At 39.0% G+C, this 20,262-nt stretch overlaps 2 protein-coding genes across 2 annotated transcripts; one reads left to right on the top strand and one right to left on the bottom strand.

Annotated features, from left to right (window-relative positions):
- Nucleotides 1–51: 51 nt before the first annotated feature.
- LOC129105316 (serine/threonine-protein phosphatase 4 regulatory subunit 1-like) lies at nt 52–16,340 on the top strand. Its single transcript, XM_054616260.1, is given in 23 exon segments — nt 52–103; nt 2,526–2,570; nt 3,115–3,244; nt 4,783–4,889; nt 5,100–5,242; nt 5,396–5,542; nt 6,231–6,338; nt 6,973–7,038; nt 7,226–7,341; nt 7,343–7,382; nt 7,976–8,079; nt 8,081–8,098; nt 8,356–8,864; nt 8,960–9,150; nt 9,189–9,296; nt 9,754–9,852; nt 9,999–10,184; nt 11,779–11,940; nt 12,148–12,248; nt 12,550–12,670; nt 13,133–13,267; nt 13,845–13,986; nt 14,477–16,340. Coding segments are annotated over 23 exon segments (2,931 nt in total). The 5' UTR covers nt 52–96; the 3' UTR covers nt 14,623–16,340.
- Nucleotides 16,341–16,805: 465 nt separating this feature from the next.
- LOC129106297 (pre-miRNA 5'-monophosphate methyltransferase) lies at nt 16,806–18,363 on the bottom strand. The gene is made up of 2 exons (XM_054617681.1): nt 18,132–18,363; nt 16,806–17,640 (listed from the first exon to the last, which is right to left on the bottom strand). The coding sequence occupies exons 1-2, from the start codon at nt 18,360–18,362 to the stop codon at nt 17,101–17,103; spliced, it is 771 nt and encodes a 256-aa protein (XP_054473656.1). The 5' UTR covers nt 18,363; the 3' UTR covers nt 16,806–17,100.
- Nucleotides 18,364–20,262: the final 1,899 nt, after the last annotated feature.

Below are 20,262 nucleotides of genomic sequence, written 5' to 3'. Positions count from 1 at the left end.
GGCTTCCGGAAGTAGTTTGCTGCCGTGTTTGAGTGACAGCTGAGCGGCGGTGACAGCCCACACGGGACGGCAGCCCGCAGAGCCGAGACACTCAAGATGGCAGGTAATGGCACTTTTTAAAACAGTGTTTTCTCCCCTGTTTTACCGCCGTGTGTGCACTCATACAGCTTTATTGTAATCTTTATAGTGTATATATTTAAAACAGAGGCTCATATGCGGCCGTGGTTGTGGTATTCAGAGCGAAAGTGCTGTTGAAGGCGAACCAAGCGGAGAAAAAAAAAAAGAACGCTGGACTAGCCTTGTTAGCAGAGTTAGCATAGCGAGCTAACGAGAAGCTAACCAAATGTGTGACTTTGAGGCTGCGCTTAAAGACGCATTTACTCAATACTTAGGGGTTGTTTTGTAGTTGCATCCTCTCTGTTGTAGTTCAGTTAACACCCCCGCGTGCTTTAACACGTCTTTATGGTCGAACTGTTGCCATAGCTGGAAGGCTAGCGAGCTGAGCTAGCTCACGTTAGCCGAGTTGCTAAAGTCATTTTCAGCCCCATAAGCTGCTCAAATCCTCCTTCACACCAAAACAAAGGAGAGGGGGGGGGTTGTGTTTTATGTTTTTTTTCAAACACGTGTGACTTGGGGTGGGGGTGTTAAAGCAGCCGTGATGGGGTGTATTAACATGTTTTAAGGTGTTTTTTTGAGATGGGAGTTGTTTTTATATTTGGAGCACATTCCCCTGCATGCACTGCTGTAAACACTGCCATCAACCATCAACCCATCAACCATCCCAGCACATGCTGCTCCTCTCTTCTGACCACACTGCTGTTGGGTTTATTTATTTCTGTCCTTGTATACCAGTGGATGGTCAGTGTTGGGGAAACAAATCAGTGAAGAAAGTCTTGTATTATAGGCCTGTTATTTTATGACACAAACATATGTTAATGCATTGAATATAAGGTCTTTTTATGAGCTGTATGTGTTCATCAATAATGGGAAGGACCTGCTTTGTAGTTTAGGCATTTAAAAGAATACATGGATGTTACCACAGGATACATGTTGTCACTAATATAGGCAAGTGATCCAACACATGTTTGTGATTTGATCACAAGGATTATATATATATATATATATATATATAATATATACAGTACCAGTCAAAAGTTTGGACACAATGGTTTTTCTTTATTTTTTTTTTTTTTTTTATTCTACATTGTAGATTAATATTGAAGACATCCAAACTATGAAGGAACACATATGGAATTATGTGGTAAACAAACAAATGCTCAACAAACCAGAATATGTTTTATATTTTAGATTCTTCAAAGTACTTTTGACTGGTACTGTGTGTGTGTGTGTGTGTATATATATATATGTGTGTGTCTATATATATATATATATACACATCTATATATATATATATCTATATATATCTATATATCTATATCTATATATATATATATATCTATCTCTCTCTCATACAGTACCAGTCAAAAGTTTGGACACACCTTCTCATTCAATGGTTTTTCTTTATTATTATTATTTTTTTTTTCTACATTGTAGATTAATATTGAAGAAACCAGAATATGTTTTATATTTTAGATTCTTCAAAGTAGTTGAATGAGAAGGTGTGTCCAAACTTTTGACTGGTACTGTACATATATATAGTTCAAGACAAACTTAATTGATCCTACACAGGGAAATTGAAATGTCACAGCAGCAGAAATGCAAGGACCGATGCATAGTACTGATGAGCAAATACAAAACACATGTACATTATGAGCTGTTATACTCAAAGTGAAGCATGATAAAAGACAAAACTACTAAATACTATGTACGCCAAACGTATACGTAAAGGGCATTGAGAGAATAAATGGACAAGGAGACGAGAAAATTGGTATAAAAACTCAATTCAAAAGTTGCACCTGAGGCAATGTATTCCAGTGGGGGGGGGGGGGGGGGGTTAAGTGTCTCATGTTTGCAGAAAGCAGAGAGATAATACAATATTCTAGAAAAGTAACTCAGAAATCAGAGGTTCTTTAAGTTTACATTGGTAGCGTTTTGACAGAACGTCTTCGCCAGACGAGTATCCACATGAAGGAAATTGAAGGTGTATACACTGAAATGACCAGTGACGTTATAATCACATTCATTTTGTGCACATGACGCATTTAGTTTATTCTTAATTTGTTGACGAGAGGAACCGCACTTGTTTGAAAGAAAATCAACTGAGACATTAGTTTTCGGCCCAGGAAAAACAATGTTTATGTTTACTGACTTGTTTTGAATTTGTCCTCTTCCCCGTCACTATTCTCACATATCATAGTTTCAGTTCTGCAAAGTGATTAATCAGCGAGACGACTACAATTTACTGTCAAACTTATTGAAGGAGACTTTGTCCCTTCTCAGTACTTGTCAGCCTGTAAACCTGCCAAGCGCATTTCATTTTGTATGGGGAGTGGTGTGTAATGTGACTGTATGTTGATGACGTGTTTGCCACAATGGACTCCCCCTCTAATTGCCTTTCCTTGCAGGTCTATCTTTATACTTTGAAGATGGCCATGACGATCTGGATGATTGTGAGTATTTTGGTTATTTTAATTTGTTAACAGTACCACATTAAACAGTATCTGGGTTAAGGGGTTCATTTCTTGTATACGTGTGGAACTTTCTCCCTCTCTTTAGCAGGGGGTGTACATGCAAGTGTCATCTTTCTGGGCAACACCATTCACCCACGTGAAATATAAAGCTGTCAATAGTATATCAGGGTTTTACGCCTTGCTATTATTAGCTGTCATACAGGCCAACAGTCCCCGTTGTCTGCATTAGCGAGGGTGATGAAATGGCGTTTCGATCCAACTGCAAAGCCAGTGTGTATTTACAGTTGGACCATTAAATGGAATAATTAGTTAGACCTCAGGCTTTCTGCTTTATTCACGGATTGAAGGATCTTCATTCCTGACATTTAGCCCAACTCAGTTTTTTCAACATGGCACTGTGACTGCTGCGGTGCATCTGTCAGCCCTCGTTTAAATCTTTGTCAATTTTTTGGCATCAGCTGTGTGCTGCAGAGATGGTACCACTTTGTGTGAAAATAAACTAATATTTATTTCTATATCACAGTTGGATTTGATGACTATGGTTCAGAGTGCGACGGCATCCGCATCACAGCCTTCCTCGATGCAGGACAAGACAACCTAACTCCTCTTGGGAGGCTAGAAAAGTATGCCTTCAGTGAAAATGTCTTCAACAGGTAAGTGGAACCCTGTGGTCCGGCTGTTCACTCAACACACAAAATGCTAATTATCAGAAAGACAATCGGATGTTCTTGTCTAGTTTTTGGGTTGTGAGGATGCATTGTTAAATGATATAGTGCGAACTCATAGTGATTTGCATATTGTGGAAAGAAAACATTTTGTCTGCTATAGCCCAGTTTAGACAAAAGATTACAGCACTTCTTTCAGAGATTAAATTATGAAAAACTTATGGTTGCTGCAACTAAAGTTGAAAGTAAAAGAACTTCTACAAAGCTTTGATCGTAGAATTCCCAAATGTACAGTTACACATTTCGGAAAAGTGAAACAATTAGCCGGAATCATGATTATCCGGCCACAGTTTCCGTCCTGACTGTGTCATGTCCACGCTATTATTAATAAATTTGAAATGCATCCTTTTTTCTATCATCTACACAATCTCACTTTATTTTTCGGTGATTGCTCATGTATATTTTTCTTCAAACATAAACCAGTGTTTGGTGTTTATGTTTTCGTTTATATTTATATCAGAAAATGTACGAATCTGCAGTTGTGTAGACGTGGCCTAATGTTTACCTCTAGTGAGTCTCTGCAACAAGGAAACATCTGCAACCTAGTGGGACTTGGTATCAAGGAAACATCTGGCCAATGTCATTTCTTGTAGAAAAAGTAAAGAGAAGTTGTGGTCAGATATTCAAAATAACTTTTCATCTGATTTTCTAAACTCTAACCAGGAAACTGTTCAGTAATAACGTGATGCACCAAATTTTTCGGTCTGTTTTTATATTTTATGCATTGCATCAACAAGAAATTGGATTATTTGCACTGTTAAAAGGATTTTTTTAAATCATTGCTGAAAGGTTTTACGGCTCAAATAAGTAATGGGCTAGTGTTGCACATGTTGTCATTTTATTCATATTTATTGTATAAATTATACTGAATAGTGGCTAAATTATAGCATTAACATCACAACGGAAATGTTTTGATGTGAAATCAACACATCATCCAATCTCAAGTGATCTCCAGACATGTTTTTTCATATTCATCTGGATGACTTTGTGCATTCCTTTGTATTTACTAATCACATACCTGCTTTAACTCTGTAGTGCAGGAATGTGAAAGACTTTAAGTTGATCTGTGGTTGGATGGTGTCTGTTTTGAAATATTGCAGTAGGTTGACAATAGTAGCTGCATTTTATTGTAGGTCGGATAATGATGGTAAATTTTAATTTTATGTATATTATTTAAGTGGTACTTTCAGCACGGTAAAAGCCTGCCACATGTCCCCAGTGTATTTAAAATCCTCTGCAAACATTTAACAGTGCACCTAACCTCCACACAAACATGGTTACCCGTCTTCATGCTTTTCATGCTCGGCTTTGCAGGGTTCAAGCCCTCCTGTCAACCTCAAATACCTGTGTGTTTGTGTGTAATGCACTTGACAGCTCTGTCAGAGCGGTGTGTCTCGCTTTGTGCATTCAGCACTCGTAGGTATTGGCAGCCAGTCTACTAACTTGACGCTCCTGTTGCTTTCTAGGCAGATCGTGGCTCGCGGCCTGCTTGATGTGCTTCGAGAGTTCAGTGACAATGAAAATGACTTTATCAGTGTCATGGAGACAGTTGCAAGAATGTCAGAAGATGGAGGTAGATGATTTTTCCTTTTCATTAATTCAGCTGTCATGTCCCTGTATAAATCTCCTCTTTTTGTCGTGTTGTCGTCCTTTTTTCTGTTTATTAAATGCAACTCTTCCAGGATTTAATCTTTACGTGTTTGCAAGCTTATAACGTGTGAAGCACTCAATTCACACCTTTTCTGTTTGCACATTAATCTTATACTCTAATGTGTGTACTCAGAGCCCACAGTGCGAGCCGAACTGATGGAGCAGGTCCCCAACATTGCCATGTTCTTGCACGAGAGTCGGCCCAACTTCCCAGCAGCTTTCTCGAGATACTTGGTCCCCATTGTAGTCCGATATCTCACTGATCCAAATAACCAGGTGGGTTTACGATCAACAACTTTTCTAGCTCATTTCTTACAATTGAAACAGCAATCACTACTTGTTTTCAAGATATTTTTCTCAGATTTTTAGGAAAAAAGACCATTCACATAAAGAGTTTTAAAGATTTTAATTTCCTCCCATCTTTTCCAGGTGCGGAAGACCAGCCAGGCAGCGCTGCTGGTTCTGTTGGAGCAGGGCCTCATCTCTAAAGCTGATATGGAGACCAAAGTTTGTCCAGTTCTACTCGACCTCACAGAACCTAGCAGTGATGATGACTACAAAATCGAGGCAGTCTCTGTAAGAAACCAACATTTTTTTTTTTAAAGCAAGAGACTTAATAAAAAATGTGATTTATTATCAGTGAAATGGGGTTAAATGACATTTAACTGAAAACCACATGGCACTAGACGAACTGCAGAGAGGCACAGTAGATTTCTTTAATGCCTTGCTGTCAATGCTTTTATTTGATCACCAGTCTAAAACTAAAAAAATGCTTCTATTTTGATGGCACATGATGGATGCCAGCAAAGATATGAGATTAAGTGTAATTTGTCATGGGTTATGTTCTGTCAAAGTTTACAAAAATGATGTGCGTTGAATGAATGAATTGAAAATTTGAATTTACAGTGGCTAATTTAAAATTTAATGCAAGGGCTTAAAGTTGAATGTGACTTTTTATATTCTATTGTATTTATTTCTCACTTACAAGTTTATTTTTGCCTTATGCAAACAAAGTTTTCTCAAGTTCAGCCTCACCTAACCTTCTCCTCAAACTCATGCATGCACACGCACAGCCTTCCCCTTTCCCTCTCTACTCTTAGTACCCTAATTGTCAGCCTCAGTGGACCATTTTGTAGCTTTTCTGTAAAGCTTTCAGTTCAAATCTTCAGCTTGTTTTCATTCATGAGGGGCAAAATAGTTTCCTAATTTAAGCACAATCAGAGTCTGATGGCACTAACTGCTCTCCATACGTCTCCTCTTATAGATGATGTGTAAAGTTGTCACCATGTTGAGCAAAGACACAGTGGAGCATCTACTTCTGCCACGCTTCTGTGACCTGTGCAGTGATGCAAGACTATTTCAAGTCCGCAAGGTAAGGAACTCCGAATCATTTTCATCAACTCCCCATAGGTCAAGATGCTTTTTTAACATTCTGCAATTGCTTGAAGTGATTATGAACAAATAAGACACAGCTGAGGAAACACTTTTTTATAAAATTGAGTTTAATTGTGTAAGAATAAATTCAATAACACGGTGAGTCAGCCTTAATTCAGTTTCGCGCATCACCGCCTACAGAGCGCTGTTGTTTTTCTGTGAGGAATGTTTTCTGGCATAACTGGTGCCAGTTGGGGAAGGGTGTTTAGGAGCTGCAAAGGTGGTCAAACCTTTTGAATATATATTTTTTGAGTCTTTTTTGCTGTTGTAGTTGAATTAATTTTCCTTTTCTCTGAAGCCAAACTAAACTTTATAATGTTTTTTTATTGATACAAAGAGCTGCAAACTTAATAAAGGTTACAAATCTTGGTTTCTCATAAACAGGATAATGGCTTATCTGGGAATGTTTGTATCGTAAAAGGGATACTAACTTCCATGTAAACGCACTAACTAAGGGAGATTTGGTTACCTTAGTGGTCAATTTAACGATAGTGTTATTAGAACTCCTAGTTTTTGTTATTTAAATTGCACTTCTTTTGAGCTCAATTGTATGTTTGTATTGTGTTTTACAGGTCTGTGCTGCAAATTTCGGAGAGTTCTGTTCTATTGTTGGTCAGGAGGCCACAGAAAAACTACTGGTGAGAAGCACCGCAACTTTTCTTTTTATTTGATTGAAAACTCTGAAACCACATCTCCCATTTAAACCTTAATTATCTAACATTGAAGTTTAACATTGCTGTCCTTTGAGAATCTCAGTAGTTTCTTTGCACCCTTGCTTCACTCAATGTTAGATTCAGGTTTAACTGACTTTGTTTTTGTTTTTAGATGCCCAAGTTCTTTGATCTGTGCTCAGACAGTCTGTGGGGCATCAGGAAAGCCTGTGCAGAGTGCTTCATGATGGTTTCCAATTCTACCTCTCCAGAGGTGCGACGTGCAAAATTGTCCCCTCTTCATCAGCCTCATCAGTGACCAGTCTCGCTGGGTAAGACACACACAGGAAAAGTTATATTGCACAAAATTAGAAGCACATTTATGTGTAACTTCCTCTGTGATATGATGAAAAGAGTTGTGTGCATCATCTTCCTGAATTTTAGTAACGTTCAGTAATACAAATCTTAAAAAGAAAATGTTACACTACTGATATGAAATTAGCAATTTGGTACACTTTCAAATTGGGTGCAAAAATGATAATCAATGGGGTTGGAAGTTTGTCAGTGTTTTGGCCTCAAAAGGTTCGCAGACTAAAGCTCAATCTTTACTTTGAGCATTTGTGTGCGTCAACAAGACATTTAAAATGACACATGTAAAGTTTGGCATCTAACCGTGTTCATGAAGGTTCATGTGGCGTCCATTTATAACCACCGATGAACATGTGGGATCTTGCCTGTGTGTGCAGACGCTCCCTGAACTATAAACAGAACTGCATGCTGTTCCGCTGTCCCTTCCTTTGTACTAATTCAGACATATTCAACTTCTAAAATTGTTCCCCATGCAAATAATCCTGTTCATAAATGAGTTAAGATGATAACCCATCGGCTTCTTGACAGACTGAATCCTCTTGTGCTCCACTTTTAGGTGCGACAGGCTGCTTTTCAGTCTCTGGGTCGCTTCATCTCCACCTTCGCCAACCCCTCTAGCACAGGCCTTCACTTCAGAGAAGATGGCGCCCTTCTAGAGGTCCCAATGTACATTGGACAGGTAAGACCACCTGACCTTCAATTGAAGTTGACACAGACTAATCTTTTCTTATACCTTTTATACTTTAATCAAGTTTGAAATTTGCTCCTAAATGCTTTAATTTACACTTTAATTTACAACAAAATGATGAGCCTATATGCTTTGGATTGTGAAGCTAGTTGTTAACATTTACAGAGAGACTAATGACAAGAAATCCTTTATATCTAAAACAGAATACAACTTGAGTATTCTAATGCATTTTGTTACACTTCTTTCAGCGACTACTCCCTAAACTCTCTGAACTGCTCCGAGGTTAGCGTGTGCCACGCAGGAAGAACCATCGCGCACACGCCTCCCAACCAGGACGGCCGCGCCACGCCGTCCCCGGAGCATGTGTCGACAGCTGACGGCGAGGAAATGCACGGCTTTGATGACAACTACACTTCAGTTCCTAGAGAGATGCGAGGCGGCTTCACCCGCACGTTCTGCAACAGCAACGCCAGCCCAACGACCACAAACAACGCTAAGAACACAAAAGACACGGAGCAGACAGACGAGAACTTTAATTCCTTCAACTATTGGAGATCTCCGTTACCAGACATAAGCGGGGAACTGGAGATGCTAAATAGTGAAAAATCAGAGGAGGTGATGGAGCAGGAGGAAAGGAAAGAGGAGGAGGAACCGGATTGTCCTGATTCCAGGTCCAGCCCTGGCAAAGCTACCAGTGACCAGATCCAGAAGGTCTTGGACTGTTTGCAACCGCACATGGATGACCCTGATGTACAAGGTGGGTAAAGAGAGCCAGAATACGTAAGATTAGCTGTAAACTTTTGTCAGTGTATCGGCATGTAGACTGAGCTGTGCGTCTGAATTAACCTCCAGCTCAAGTCCAGGTGTTGTCAGCGGCTCTGAAGGCGGCACAGCTCGACGACGGCCCCGCAGACGACGGCCTGAACGAACCAGAGCCAGAGGAGCAGCCCGAGGACGACAACGAGAGCCCGTCCGTGGAGAGCAAATCCGTGGAGGTTCAGTCTGAGAGCGAGGAGAGTCCCGCAGAAGAGGAGCAAACGGTGGCGCAAACGGTGGAGCAAACGTGGAGCAAACGGTGGAGCCTCCTTCAGCCTCGGAGTCCAGCCCTGTGCAGGAGCAAGGGGACGAGGAGACGCAGACGGAGCCTCAGGAGGACCAGGAAGAGTCTCCTCCTGACTCGCCTATTCTAGTACGAGACTATTCAGATCTTTGCTGCTTGTTTAGTTAGCTGTTATATGTTTTACAGCTGAACAGATGTATTCAGTGACCAACACTTAAACGGGACCTAATCTGCATTTATACTTGATGCAAGGGGTTTCTGAGATTTCTGCAAACCTGCATGTGTAGGTCTTGATTTATAGCTCAGCTTGAGACCATCGCAACACTAGACAAAATAACAATCTGTCAAGCCCTCTGTTGTGCTGTTAAGTCCCTGAAATTCTGTTTAAAATCTTAAGCATTTCCATATATTCATAACTCAATCAACATGAAAGTAAAAGTTTGAAAAAGAAGCATTGACAGAAATTATTTAAACAAAAAAACTCAGCTTATCTGGTTTATCAGGGCCATGCAAGTGAGTTTTTTTTTTTTGAATGGGTAACCAGAAAATATAGCGTCTTTAATGTGTGTGTGTGTGTTTGTCTCAGGAGTCTGAACTGATCGAGAGTGTGGAGGAGGAAGAGGAGGAGGAGGGAAAGGAAGACTCTGCGAACAGCCCAGAGTTTGAGGATAAGCCCAAGATCCAGGTCAGTCAGCACTTCTGTCATACATCCCATAAATATCAATCAGAACCTCGTAGTTGAGAGGGAACCGACTTGGATTTGTTAACTAACTTCTCCCTGTGCATCCCATGTCCTCTTTTAAATCATCAACCTCTCCCCCCTCTCTCCAGAATGTCATCCCCCAGCAGCTCCTGGATCAGTACCTCTCTATGACGGACCCGGCCCGGGCTCAGACGGTGGATACAGAAATAGCCAAACACTGTGCCTTCAGCCTGCCGGGGGTAGCGCTCACTCTAGGACGACAGAACTGGCACTGCCTCAAGGACACGTATGAGACCCTCGCTACTGATGTGCAGGTAGGCAAAGAAATGGGGAAATGATGAGGCTGATGTGGGGTTTATATTTGCTGTTTGATTCTAAAATGAGAGATTGAGCACATATAAATTCTCTTAAAGGGATAGTTTGAATATTCTAATGTGGGGTTGTATGATGTACTTATTCATAGTCAGTGTATTACCTAGAAAGATGTCGGCCTAAAAGAAAAAGGAATCATAAAGTTGTCAAGTATTCGGTTTCTACTCAATACTAATACTATTTATGAACAACTGCTAATTATTTTAACATCACAATTCATAATTAATCTGGAAATAAACAGTTTTTGTGGTTCATATTACAGTTTTCCAATGATTAAGACATGGAATGGAAATATAAGGTGCCAAAGTGCATTAAAAAGCATCAAAATATAACTAATACTGAAACCACATAAGATGTACCAAAATAAGCCCTGTGAATGCCCTCCGCAACTGCAATCAGATTCTACTGAAAAGAATCCAAACCATCCCTTTAATGTAAGGCTCAATTTAGAAGATTTTTATTTGTTTGGATTTTGGAGCGCTGGGATTTGTGTCTTTGAGATGATTTTTCCTCCTCATAACAAAACAAACTAGTGTAATGCTGTGGTAGCAGACACAGTCTCACACTGCCAAATCTAAATGACTTGTAATTGAATAATTAAGTTTTACTCAAGAAAACAAAATGGATAATGTCAAGATAACACACTTTCTAAACAGTATAATGATTGTACTGTTTCAATTGATGATAAGACAAATTTATCTATTTTGCTCTCTATAAATTGACCCTGATTGGTGTGGTTTAGTGTTTTCTGTTGAGCTTAGTTTGACATGTATCTTAAAATTCTTGTTAACGAGTCTGCTGGCTGAGACAAGGCAGCCAGTCCTCCCTCTACCAGCATGACCTGCAGGCAGATAATAGATACAAAGGAGGAATGACTGATACTGTATGATAAACTTTATTCAGTAGTTTCATGTCAGGAAAATTATTTATTTTATTGACATTTTAAATTTGTTTCCAGTGAGATATTAAGAGTTTTTAGAAGGATTTATAGTTGCTTAAAATGTTAAATTCTCATCCAGTTCTAGGCTCACATAGCAAATGAAAAGCAAAGTTATACTGTCATCATAAAAAAAAAAAAAATGTTATCGCAATCACAGATTCTCCTCATACCCTGCAGACCTAGTTTAGTGATGACCTTTGCTTGACTCGCGTAACAAAGCTCTAGTTGTACGAATGCACTGGTTGATGACGCATGACAGAAAGGGAACTGTATGAGGGGAAACGTTGCTTCACTTCACAGCAGCTGAGACGGCGTGACAACAGCTCAGTCACACTGTTGCTCATTACTTAATCACAAGACTGGATGTTACTGTTGGCATGACAGCAATGCAGTCGTCAACGGACTCAGACCAATCTCAGCAACAATGATTTAGTTTAAAATGTTCCTGCTTTGTCAGTTTATAAAAATAAACCAATAAGTTTTCCATTTTAAAAAAAAACAACCAAAAATGTTTTTTCACAAGACACTTGCTTGATCAAGACTGTTTCTATGAATCCTTTTCTGTGTTTCTCTTCCCCCTACCTACCCTCCCTCAGTGGAAGGTGCGGCGTACGCTGGCTTTCTCAATCCACGAGCTGGCAGTTATTCTGGGAGACCAGCTGACTGCGGCTGATCTGGTGCCCATCTTCAACGGCTTCCTCAAAGACCTGGATGAGGTCCGCATTGGCGTGCTCAAACACCTCTACGACTTCCTCAAGGTGAGCTTTTAAGATTTCTCGACGGCTGATTTTGCAAGTGAGATTAGGAAGTTTGGTCTCACAACATAACATTTGAGCAGAACAGCGCAAGAGGCTTGTATTTCTTTTGTAGTTTTAGTTGCCAGTTGAAGTCACAGTTGGATCAATTTGCTTTGCATTTCATACTAGACAACTAATCTGGTTTGTCTGTGTGTCTTCTTGTTGCAGCTGCTGCACGCGGACAAGAGGAGAGAATATCTGTACCAGCTGCAGGAGTTCATGGTGACGGACAACAGTCGCAACTGGAGATTCAGATATGAGCTGGCAGAGTACGTCCCCTTATCCTCTTCCAAGCAGAAAATAATTACATTTAGATTTGACCAGACTGACTTCCAATCAGTGTCTTTCTCATAGACAGTATGGCAGGGCGGAGGTCTGCTCTTATAAAACTGTATACGGGTTAGACTTAATTCTGCAGCGAATTTACTGTCAGTATCGCCTCACCACTTAATCTGAGACATGATGTTCAAAAGTGCACCGAAATTCATTTTGGTCATTTGCTATATTGAAAGTGTACATGTTCTCTGACTGCAGTGCTCTCTCTCTCTATCTCTCTCTCTCTCCATCCAGGCAGTTGATCTTGATCATAGAGTTGTACAGCCACTACGACGTGTATGACTACCTCAGACAGATAGCACTCACACTCTGCTCCGACAAGGTCTCAGAGGTCAGGTGGATCTCTTACAAACTGGTGAGTGTACAATATTGATTTGCTTTTTTAAAATTTAGCTGGTGGAAGGAATATCCAGTGAGAGGCGATATGTAGGAAACTTGTGACGGATGGTTTGGTCAGATAAATGGGAAATGAGTCACACTGGTGGGTAATGTTCTGTACGTTTGGTGGGTATGTGATAAAGGAATGCACGTTATATGACGAGACTTAAGGAAGTTACTGCGCCCCTCAAAGAAACTGTTTCCAGACCTTTTGCTAAGATAAGCTAACTGGCTTCATATTGAACCGCAGTATCAATCTTCTCATTTAACTCCCAGCAAGAAAGCAAATAAGCGTATTTCTCAAAATATTGAACTAGTTGTTAAAATGCCTTTGAACTTAATCCTTAACCACCTTAAACAGAGATAAGCATTTTGTTACAGATTAGCTGCAGTTTTAGATCTCAGTTTTTAAATGTGTCGTCACCTCTTGTGTTTTCAGGTTGTGGAGATCCTCCAGAAGCTGTATGCGTGTGGAGCCGACGATCTAGGCCTGAACTTCATCAACGAGCTCACCGTCAGGTTCTGCCACTGTCCCAAGTGGGTGGGGCGGCAGGCCTTCGCCTTCATCTGCCAGGTCTGTGACTCTTGTCTCGCATTACCTGTTTTTAACTTGATAAACAGCTGTGTACCTGTCTGATGGTTGTCTGATGGTTGTCTGAGAAAATAAATGGCAAATTAAATGTTAATCCCATTTATTCTTCTTGGGACATATTTCATAGTGATTTTCCTTTTTAATATATCACAAAAAACATACTCTAAATGTTTTTAAATCTACGACTGTCCCAAGTAAAAGAAAAAAAAAAAAAAATTATTTTATTTTTTAGAAAGATACTTGGTTAAATAAAAGCAAACATAGCATTGACTGTTATTTATTTAACGTTTAATGACAAATTCTTATCTGTCATCAGGTTGTCTAGCTCAAACTGTGTATTACGGAAACACTACAATAGAAAACTATGTGTTCATGAGTCAGACTGTCAACGACTCCGTCTGATTAGATTCTTTCATCTGTCGGCTGTTGTGTCAGAGGTTCATCCTCACAGAATACCTCTCGACTCCCTTCTTTCTGTGTTCCACTAGCTGTCTTTAACAGCAGCCCGTCTGAGTGACCTTATGTGTTTTTAAAAAAAATGTCCTCGTGTTGTCTCCAGGCCATAGTAGAGGAGGACTGCATGCCCATGGAGCAGTTTGGCCAGCACCTTTTGCCGAGCCTGCTCAGCCTCTCCTCAGACCCCGTGGCCAATGTCCGCGTACTGGTGGCCAAGGCTCTAAGACAGAGTGTCATGGAGAAAGGTAGAGTGAACATGAATTAATGGTTGATGTTTTCTTTTGAGGATAAGGCTGATGGTATTCTGGATTTTTGTTAGTACCAATAAATAAAAATGTGTTAGCATATCTTAATACTTTTCAAACTTTTACAAATCTAATTAAAGTATTTGTCATTTATGATGTACTTTTTTTTTTTTTTTTAAACAAGTCACAAATATAAAGTTTAATTTTTAAACTTTATATTTTGTTGTCAAGTAACATTTTGCAAATGTTACTTGAACATGATAAAACTGCATTTGTTGGCTACTATAATGCTCGTGATCATCTAAAATGTAGGAAAAAGTGAGAAAAAGTTTGTCAGGCTTTGGATAAAAATAGTAGTTTTCATGATTAAAAATATAGAATATTACCTCTAACATATAATCTGCCTCTTCTCTCTATTACACACATCACATATCTTTTCTGCTGTTGTGTTTTTCCTTGAACTAACTGAGTCTTGTGTTTTTGTGTGCAGCTTACTTCAAGGAGCCCGGCTGTGCCTTCTCTGACGAGCTGGAAGAGACGGTGATGGCGCTGCAGTCCGACAAGGACCGGGACGTCCGCTTCTTTGCCAGCCTGGACCCCAACAAAGGCTTGATGGACACGGCTCCCTTGATTTAGCCTCAGCCCATGAGTCCCATTACAGCCCCACCTGCCTGTCTACCTACCTGTCTGTCTGACTGACGCACAGTCGGCGTAACCTGCAACACCAGCACCTGACCAGATCCCCGACCACTCGCCTGCTGGGCAGACCTGCACCAACGACCACTTGGGAATCGTGTCAGATGATCAGATTACAATAGAAAAAAGAATGAGCATGTTCAAACAACACAACCCAGACTCTGGTTGGGGCACGACAAAGCGCACATTGCATTCACGACGCAAGATGCAAAACTTCTCAGAGTTTTCAGAAAATGAGCAGGACTCAAGAGGCTCGCTGCACCACTTTAGTGGGAGCCGCCGGACTCATGCCTGAACTTGTCCCGACCCTCTTCCACACTAACATGGACTCAATCCCTCCCCAATCACAGACTTGTAAAAAAAAACAAAAAACTACGACGGGCTCTTTCTCTCCAAAGCTAATTGTAAGCTTGATATAAAATTGCTGAATTGAATTTTTTTTTTTTTTTTTTTAATGCTTCTTTTTGTGGATTTCTTAACGAACAAGCGGGCGAGGCCTGCCTGACTCTGATGTGTGCACTAACTCAGGGGGACTCATCTGAACCTAAACAGCATTATTACCTTACATGATAAGCAGCAGCTCCTGGATCCCTGGTGAAAAGAAAAAAATTAATAAAAAAAAAAAAACCAGCAGCTGTGTGAGCAACGAAAACCAGCCAAACTAAGTAGCTCAGCTGGTGTCTCTCTCTCTCGCCTCATTTCCTCTTAAAATGCCTCCGTTGTCTCAGACGTCCTTTGTCTTCTGAGATGTCCTCTGGGTTATCGAACGTTTCCCCTCCTACCTTCTCTTCTTCACTCTCTTTCTCTGCATTTCTCCACCTGGTCTCCACGGCAACTGAAACCACTACTACTGCACAGAAGGAACAGTGATTCTGCCACTCAGCGTAACTCTAGATTAAAACCATATCTCGGAAGTTTTTTGAAAGAACATCTTAATAAACTGTTGGTTTCCTCCCCCTCCCCTCCCCTCCCCTCCCCTCGTGTCTGTTTACCAAAAAGAAAATGTGACACAACACGTCTCCCAAATGGCAGGAGACAAATGAAATACCTCTGTTTGGACACGACTGGCCAGTGTGGCGTTCATGTAGAAGGACATCCGCGGTTTGAAAACGGGCTCCGAATGTCCGTCAAATCTTTGGTTGGCTAAAACATCTTAAGGGCTCGTGATGAAGTGACATAAATCTCAGAGAGAAGAGGAAGAAAGCAAGCACACTGTTGGATTATGCATGTGTCCCACCCTCCTCCCCCTCATCCTCCCCCTCTTGTGTATAGTCTGTTCCGACTCCTTAAGGTTGACCTCCTGATATTGAATTATGTGACCATGGTAGCTTTCAGTGGATCTGACTGACCAGTTGTACAGTAGGATATAGGAATGGCTGTGTGACGAGACTGAAAGACGACCGATCATTACTTCCCTGTCTTGGCGGGATGAATTTAAGTGTGAGGGGTCTCTCGACATTTTGCAACTCTTTTGTACAGCTTAAACCTGTGGAAAACGGTTTGTGTTTAAGGAACCAAGGCCAGTTTAGTCGGGTTTTTACCCATCGAGATGTGTGTGTGTGAATATTGGGAGCAGTCACCAAGTCACTTTTTGTAGTCTCTCGAGCTTGTTTGTTCTCTCCTGTTGTAAATGGTAAACCCTTTTTTTTTTTTTTTTTTTTGAACATAGACATAACTTGAGAACTTAAGCTGATTGTGGTGTGTGCTGTGCATCTCAAGTCTTTCTTCCTTCGAAAGGAGAGCTCATCGCGGTAATGGCGGTGTCTACTCATCTCGTCTGTCTGCGATTTGTGTCCATCTCATTTTTTATGTAGTAGAACAGTTAATATATACATTTTATGAAAATTATTTTTCTTTTCAATTATGCACCACTGTTCAAAGATTTTATATCCTAACTTTACAAAATTTACAACCTTTGTAATATTCAATGGTTTCTTTTAAAAAGACATTTTATGTAATGTTATTTTTAGTATTCTGTAATTAAAATGATGAAAATTAATGAATTGCGATTAAGTTTTGATTTGTAGTTCTGCATTCTTGAACACTGTGGTTTTCACCTCTGATATAAAACGAAGCAGTCGCTAGAAAAAGAGAAACACAATGTTTTATCATTTAATCTGCAAGTTAAGGATTGTAAACAAAGTAACTGGTTGTATACCTGGGTTATCTTTTTATAACACAGCTTTGGTTGACATTTGAATTAGTATGTAAAACATTTGTAAAACTGGAAACCAGCTAATGTTTGGCAGTTTTTTCTTGGAAAGTGACTTTTACAATACACTGTCATAATTATTGAAAATGAATGTCAATCATCTGAACAATTCAGCTTCTCTTTTCTCCTGCTACCCTCGTTGATTTCTCTTCCTGATCGTGTGCCTGCAGCAGCAGATGAAAACTCTCGCCATCCCTCCTTCGGTCTCATCTCCTTTTGAAAAGAAGCAGTTTGCGGTCCCACGTGGTGCTGCCGAAGCTCTGGATGAGCTCCATGCCACAGTTTCTCTCCAGGTGCTCCCTGGCATGTTCCGCCACGTCCCCTCGGATCTTCAGGGTTTTAAAGTGGTCAAAGTCTGAGCGGCCCAGCTTCCTCAGCCGCCGGGCTGCAGAGCGGTAGCACTTCCAGGGCTGAGCCTCCAGCAGGAGGTGCTGGCTGATGGAGGCCAGGCGAGAGAGCAGCTGCAGCAGGCCGGCGTCTCCGTGGTTCAGGTGGACCCACATGGTGACAGCCAGGCACAGACACAGGTGGAAGCGGGAGCAGCCGTGCTGGTCGAGGTAATCCTGCAGCCGGTCGGTGTCTTTGGTGATGTCCAGGGAGATGAAGGAGATGCTGCTGGGCAGAGGGTTGTTCTGCTGAGCCCTCTGGATCAGGATCTCATCCAGGTCAAAGCCCAGGAGGTGAACTCTCCTCTTATCTGGCTCCTCTTCCTGAACCAGATGCTTGTAAAAGGCTACACTCAGATCCTGCCATTCACAGTGAGAAAGAAAAGAGAGGACATATATGGACTGATTTTAACTTAAGATGGGTTCCATCTCAACTATTTTATACACTGTCAGGTATCTTAAATCCATATTAATACATTAAATCATAATTTATATGTTGATTATATTTTGTATTAATCTTAATCCACATTAACAAGTAACTTTAACTAAAGCTGTTGACACATGTAGTGAAATCAAGTACATTTCCCTCTGAAATGTCACGTTAGTGGAGTAGAAGTAATAAATAGCACAAAATGGAAATACTTGCATAAAGTACAAGTACCTCAAAATTGGTACACTGATTAAAAGTACTTAGTGATTTAACCACTTAATGTGTATGCAAAACTCCTAAAATGTTGATAATAAAAACTCAGACTATGAGTTAAACACTGTGTAATATTGTCGAACGTGAGAAATGTATATAAAGTTATATATACATATACATTTTAAGCAGTAGTCCCAGAGTCACGTACCCCTGAATTACACCCAACGTCCAGGACCAGTGTGGTTTGCTGGCCGTCCCTGTAACCTAAATCCCGGAGTAACGCGGAAGGAATCAGGCTCAACCGGTTCTCCGGAGGATTGAAGGTGTAATAGTTTATAAAGTTGCCATAAGGAGCAGCTCCTGGATCATTTATTTCATCATCAGCTTCGCTACTTTTCGAACATGTTGCCATTGTAACGTGTGCGCCTCCAAAATACATCCGGGTGGAAAACATGGGCTGCAGCCGAAGAGGGATTCATTAGTTCCTAGTTAGTTTTTAGTGATTACTCCAAAATCTCTGCGTTGTAAAAATGTGAATAAAAAAAGAGAGAGCTAGATTAGATATTTGAATAACTCCATTATGTTTGATATAAAACTGTTTCCAGATTTGAGTTTTTACAGGTGGCTGTTAGTAACCGCTAAAGTTAGATTATATAATAACCATCATGTGGCTAAAGTTCAACGGTTAGTTAGATGTTTGTTTTTTCAAATATAGTTTATTTTTATGACACACTATACTATGACATTTTTATAAAATTTGTATGACACACTATATAATGATTTCTTTGTAACATAGTATGAAATTACACCTATTACACTATAACAACCTATAGTGTGCTATTTTTATAAACTTTTGTATGACACTCTAGTATGACTATTTATGACATACTATACTATGACATTTTAAAAAATAAATAAAAAATGTATAACACTCTATTATGACTGTTTATGACTGACATTTTATACAATTTTTTTATAAAAATGTTATACATACTATGACATTTTCATGATATTTTTATGACACACTATATTGGGACATTTAAAAAAATATATATATATATATGACTGACTATACTTTATTTTTATTTTCATGACATAATATACAATGACATTTTTATAAAATGTTTGACACACTATACTATGACTTTTTTTTAATGACATACTATGTTACTAATACATTTTATGAATGACATACTATGACATTTTTATAAAAAAATGATGACAATCTGTTTTATGACTTTTTATGACAATTCAATGACATTTTCATGACACTATGCTGTGACATTTTATGACATTTTATGACATACTCTACTATGATATTTTTATAAAAATTTGATGATTCACTATACTTTTTTTATTTCCATGTTATTACCTGTATGTTTACACATACTTGGCCAAAACAGCAGATTCTTATTCTGATTTAACACTATGACTTTTTATTGATTTTATTAAGGCATACGATACTATGACTTAATGAAATACTATCCATTTTTATTATGATATGCAGTATTATGATTTTTTTATGACATACTATACTATGACTTTTTGTTCCGATTTTTATATCACATACTATACTGTAACTTTTTTAATGACATATTATAGTATGACTTTTTTTTTTAAATACTATACTGCGATCATTTTTTTTGCATACTACACACTTTTTGTAGCATACTATTCTTTTTTATACCATTGTACGACACACTACACTATGACTTTTAATGAGATACTGTACTATGACATTTTGATACATTTTTTATGCCATACTATACTATGACAATTTTATCAAATTTTTATTACATACCACACTATGACATTTTTAAATACATAATATATTATGTATAAAATGTGATAAGATTTGTGACAAAATTTGTGACAATTGTATCACAGTTTAATGACATACTATGACTTCTTTTTCTAAAAAAATGTTGAGTTACTATAAGACATTTTTATACCATTGTACGACACATTAAACTATGACTTTTAATGAGATACTGTACTATGACAATTTGATAAAAAATGTATGCCATACTATACTATGACAATTTTATCACATTTTTAAAAACATAATATGCTATGATATTTCTATTTCATACTACAGTATGACATTTTTATGAAGCACTATACTATGAAAGTTTTATCACATTTTTATGACATGCTATATTATGAAATGTTTATAACATACTATACGATTACATATTTTAAAAACATAACATACTATGAAATTTTTATTAAGTACTAAACTATGACAATTTTATCACATTTTTTTATTACATACTGTATTATGACATTTTTATGACTATTTTATGACATGCTATACTATGACATTTTAAAACATACTG

Source organism: Anoplopoma fimbria, chromosome 17 (assembly GCF_027596085.1).
Source record: "Anoplopoma fimbria isolate UVic2021 breed Golden Eagle Sablefish chromosome 17, Afim_UVic_2022, whole genome shotgun sequence".
NCBI classification, from domain to species: Eukaryota; Metazoa; Chordata; class Actinopteri; order Perciformes; family Anoplopomatidae; genus Anoplopoma; species Anoplopoma fimbria.
This window is presented reverse-complemented; position numbering and strand designations above follow the sequence as displayed.

Excerpts from the sequence above, each read along its gene's own strand:
- LOC129106297 (XM_054617681.1), bottom strand. The coding sequence starts at position 18,362 with ATGTATTTTGGAGGCGCACACGTTACAATGGCAACATGTTCGAAAAGT. Across the intron at positions 17,641-18,131 it reads ACGTTGGGTGTAATTCAGGG|GATCTGAGTGTAGCCTTTTA; the intron begins GTACGTGACTCT and ends TGTGAATGGCAG.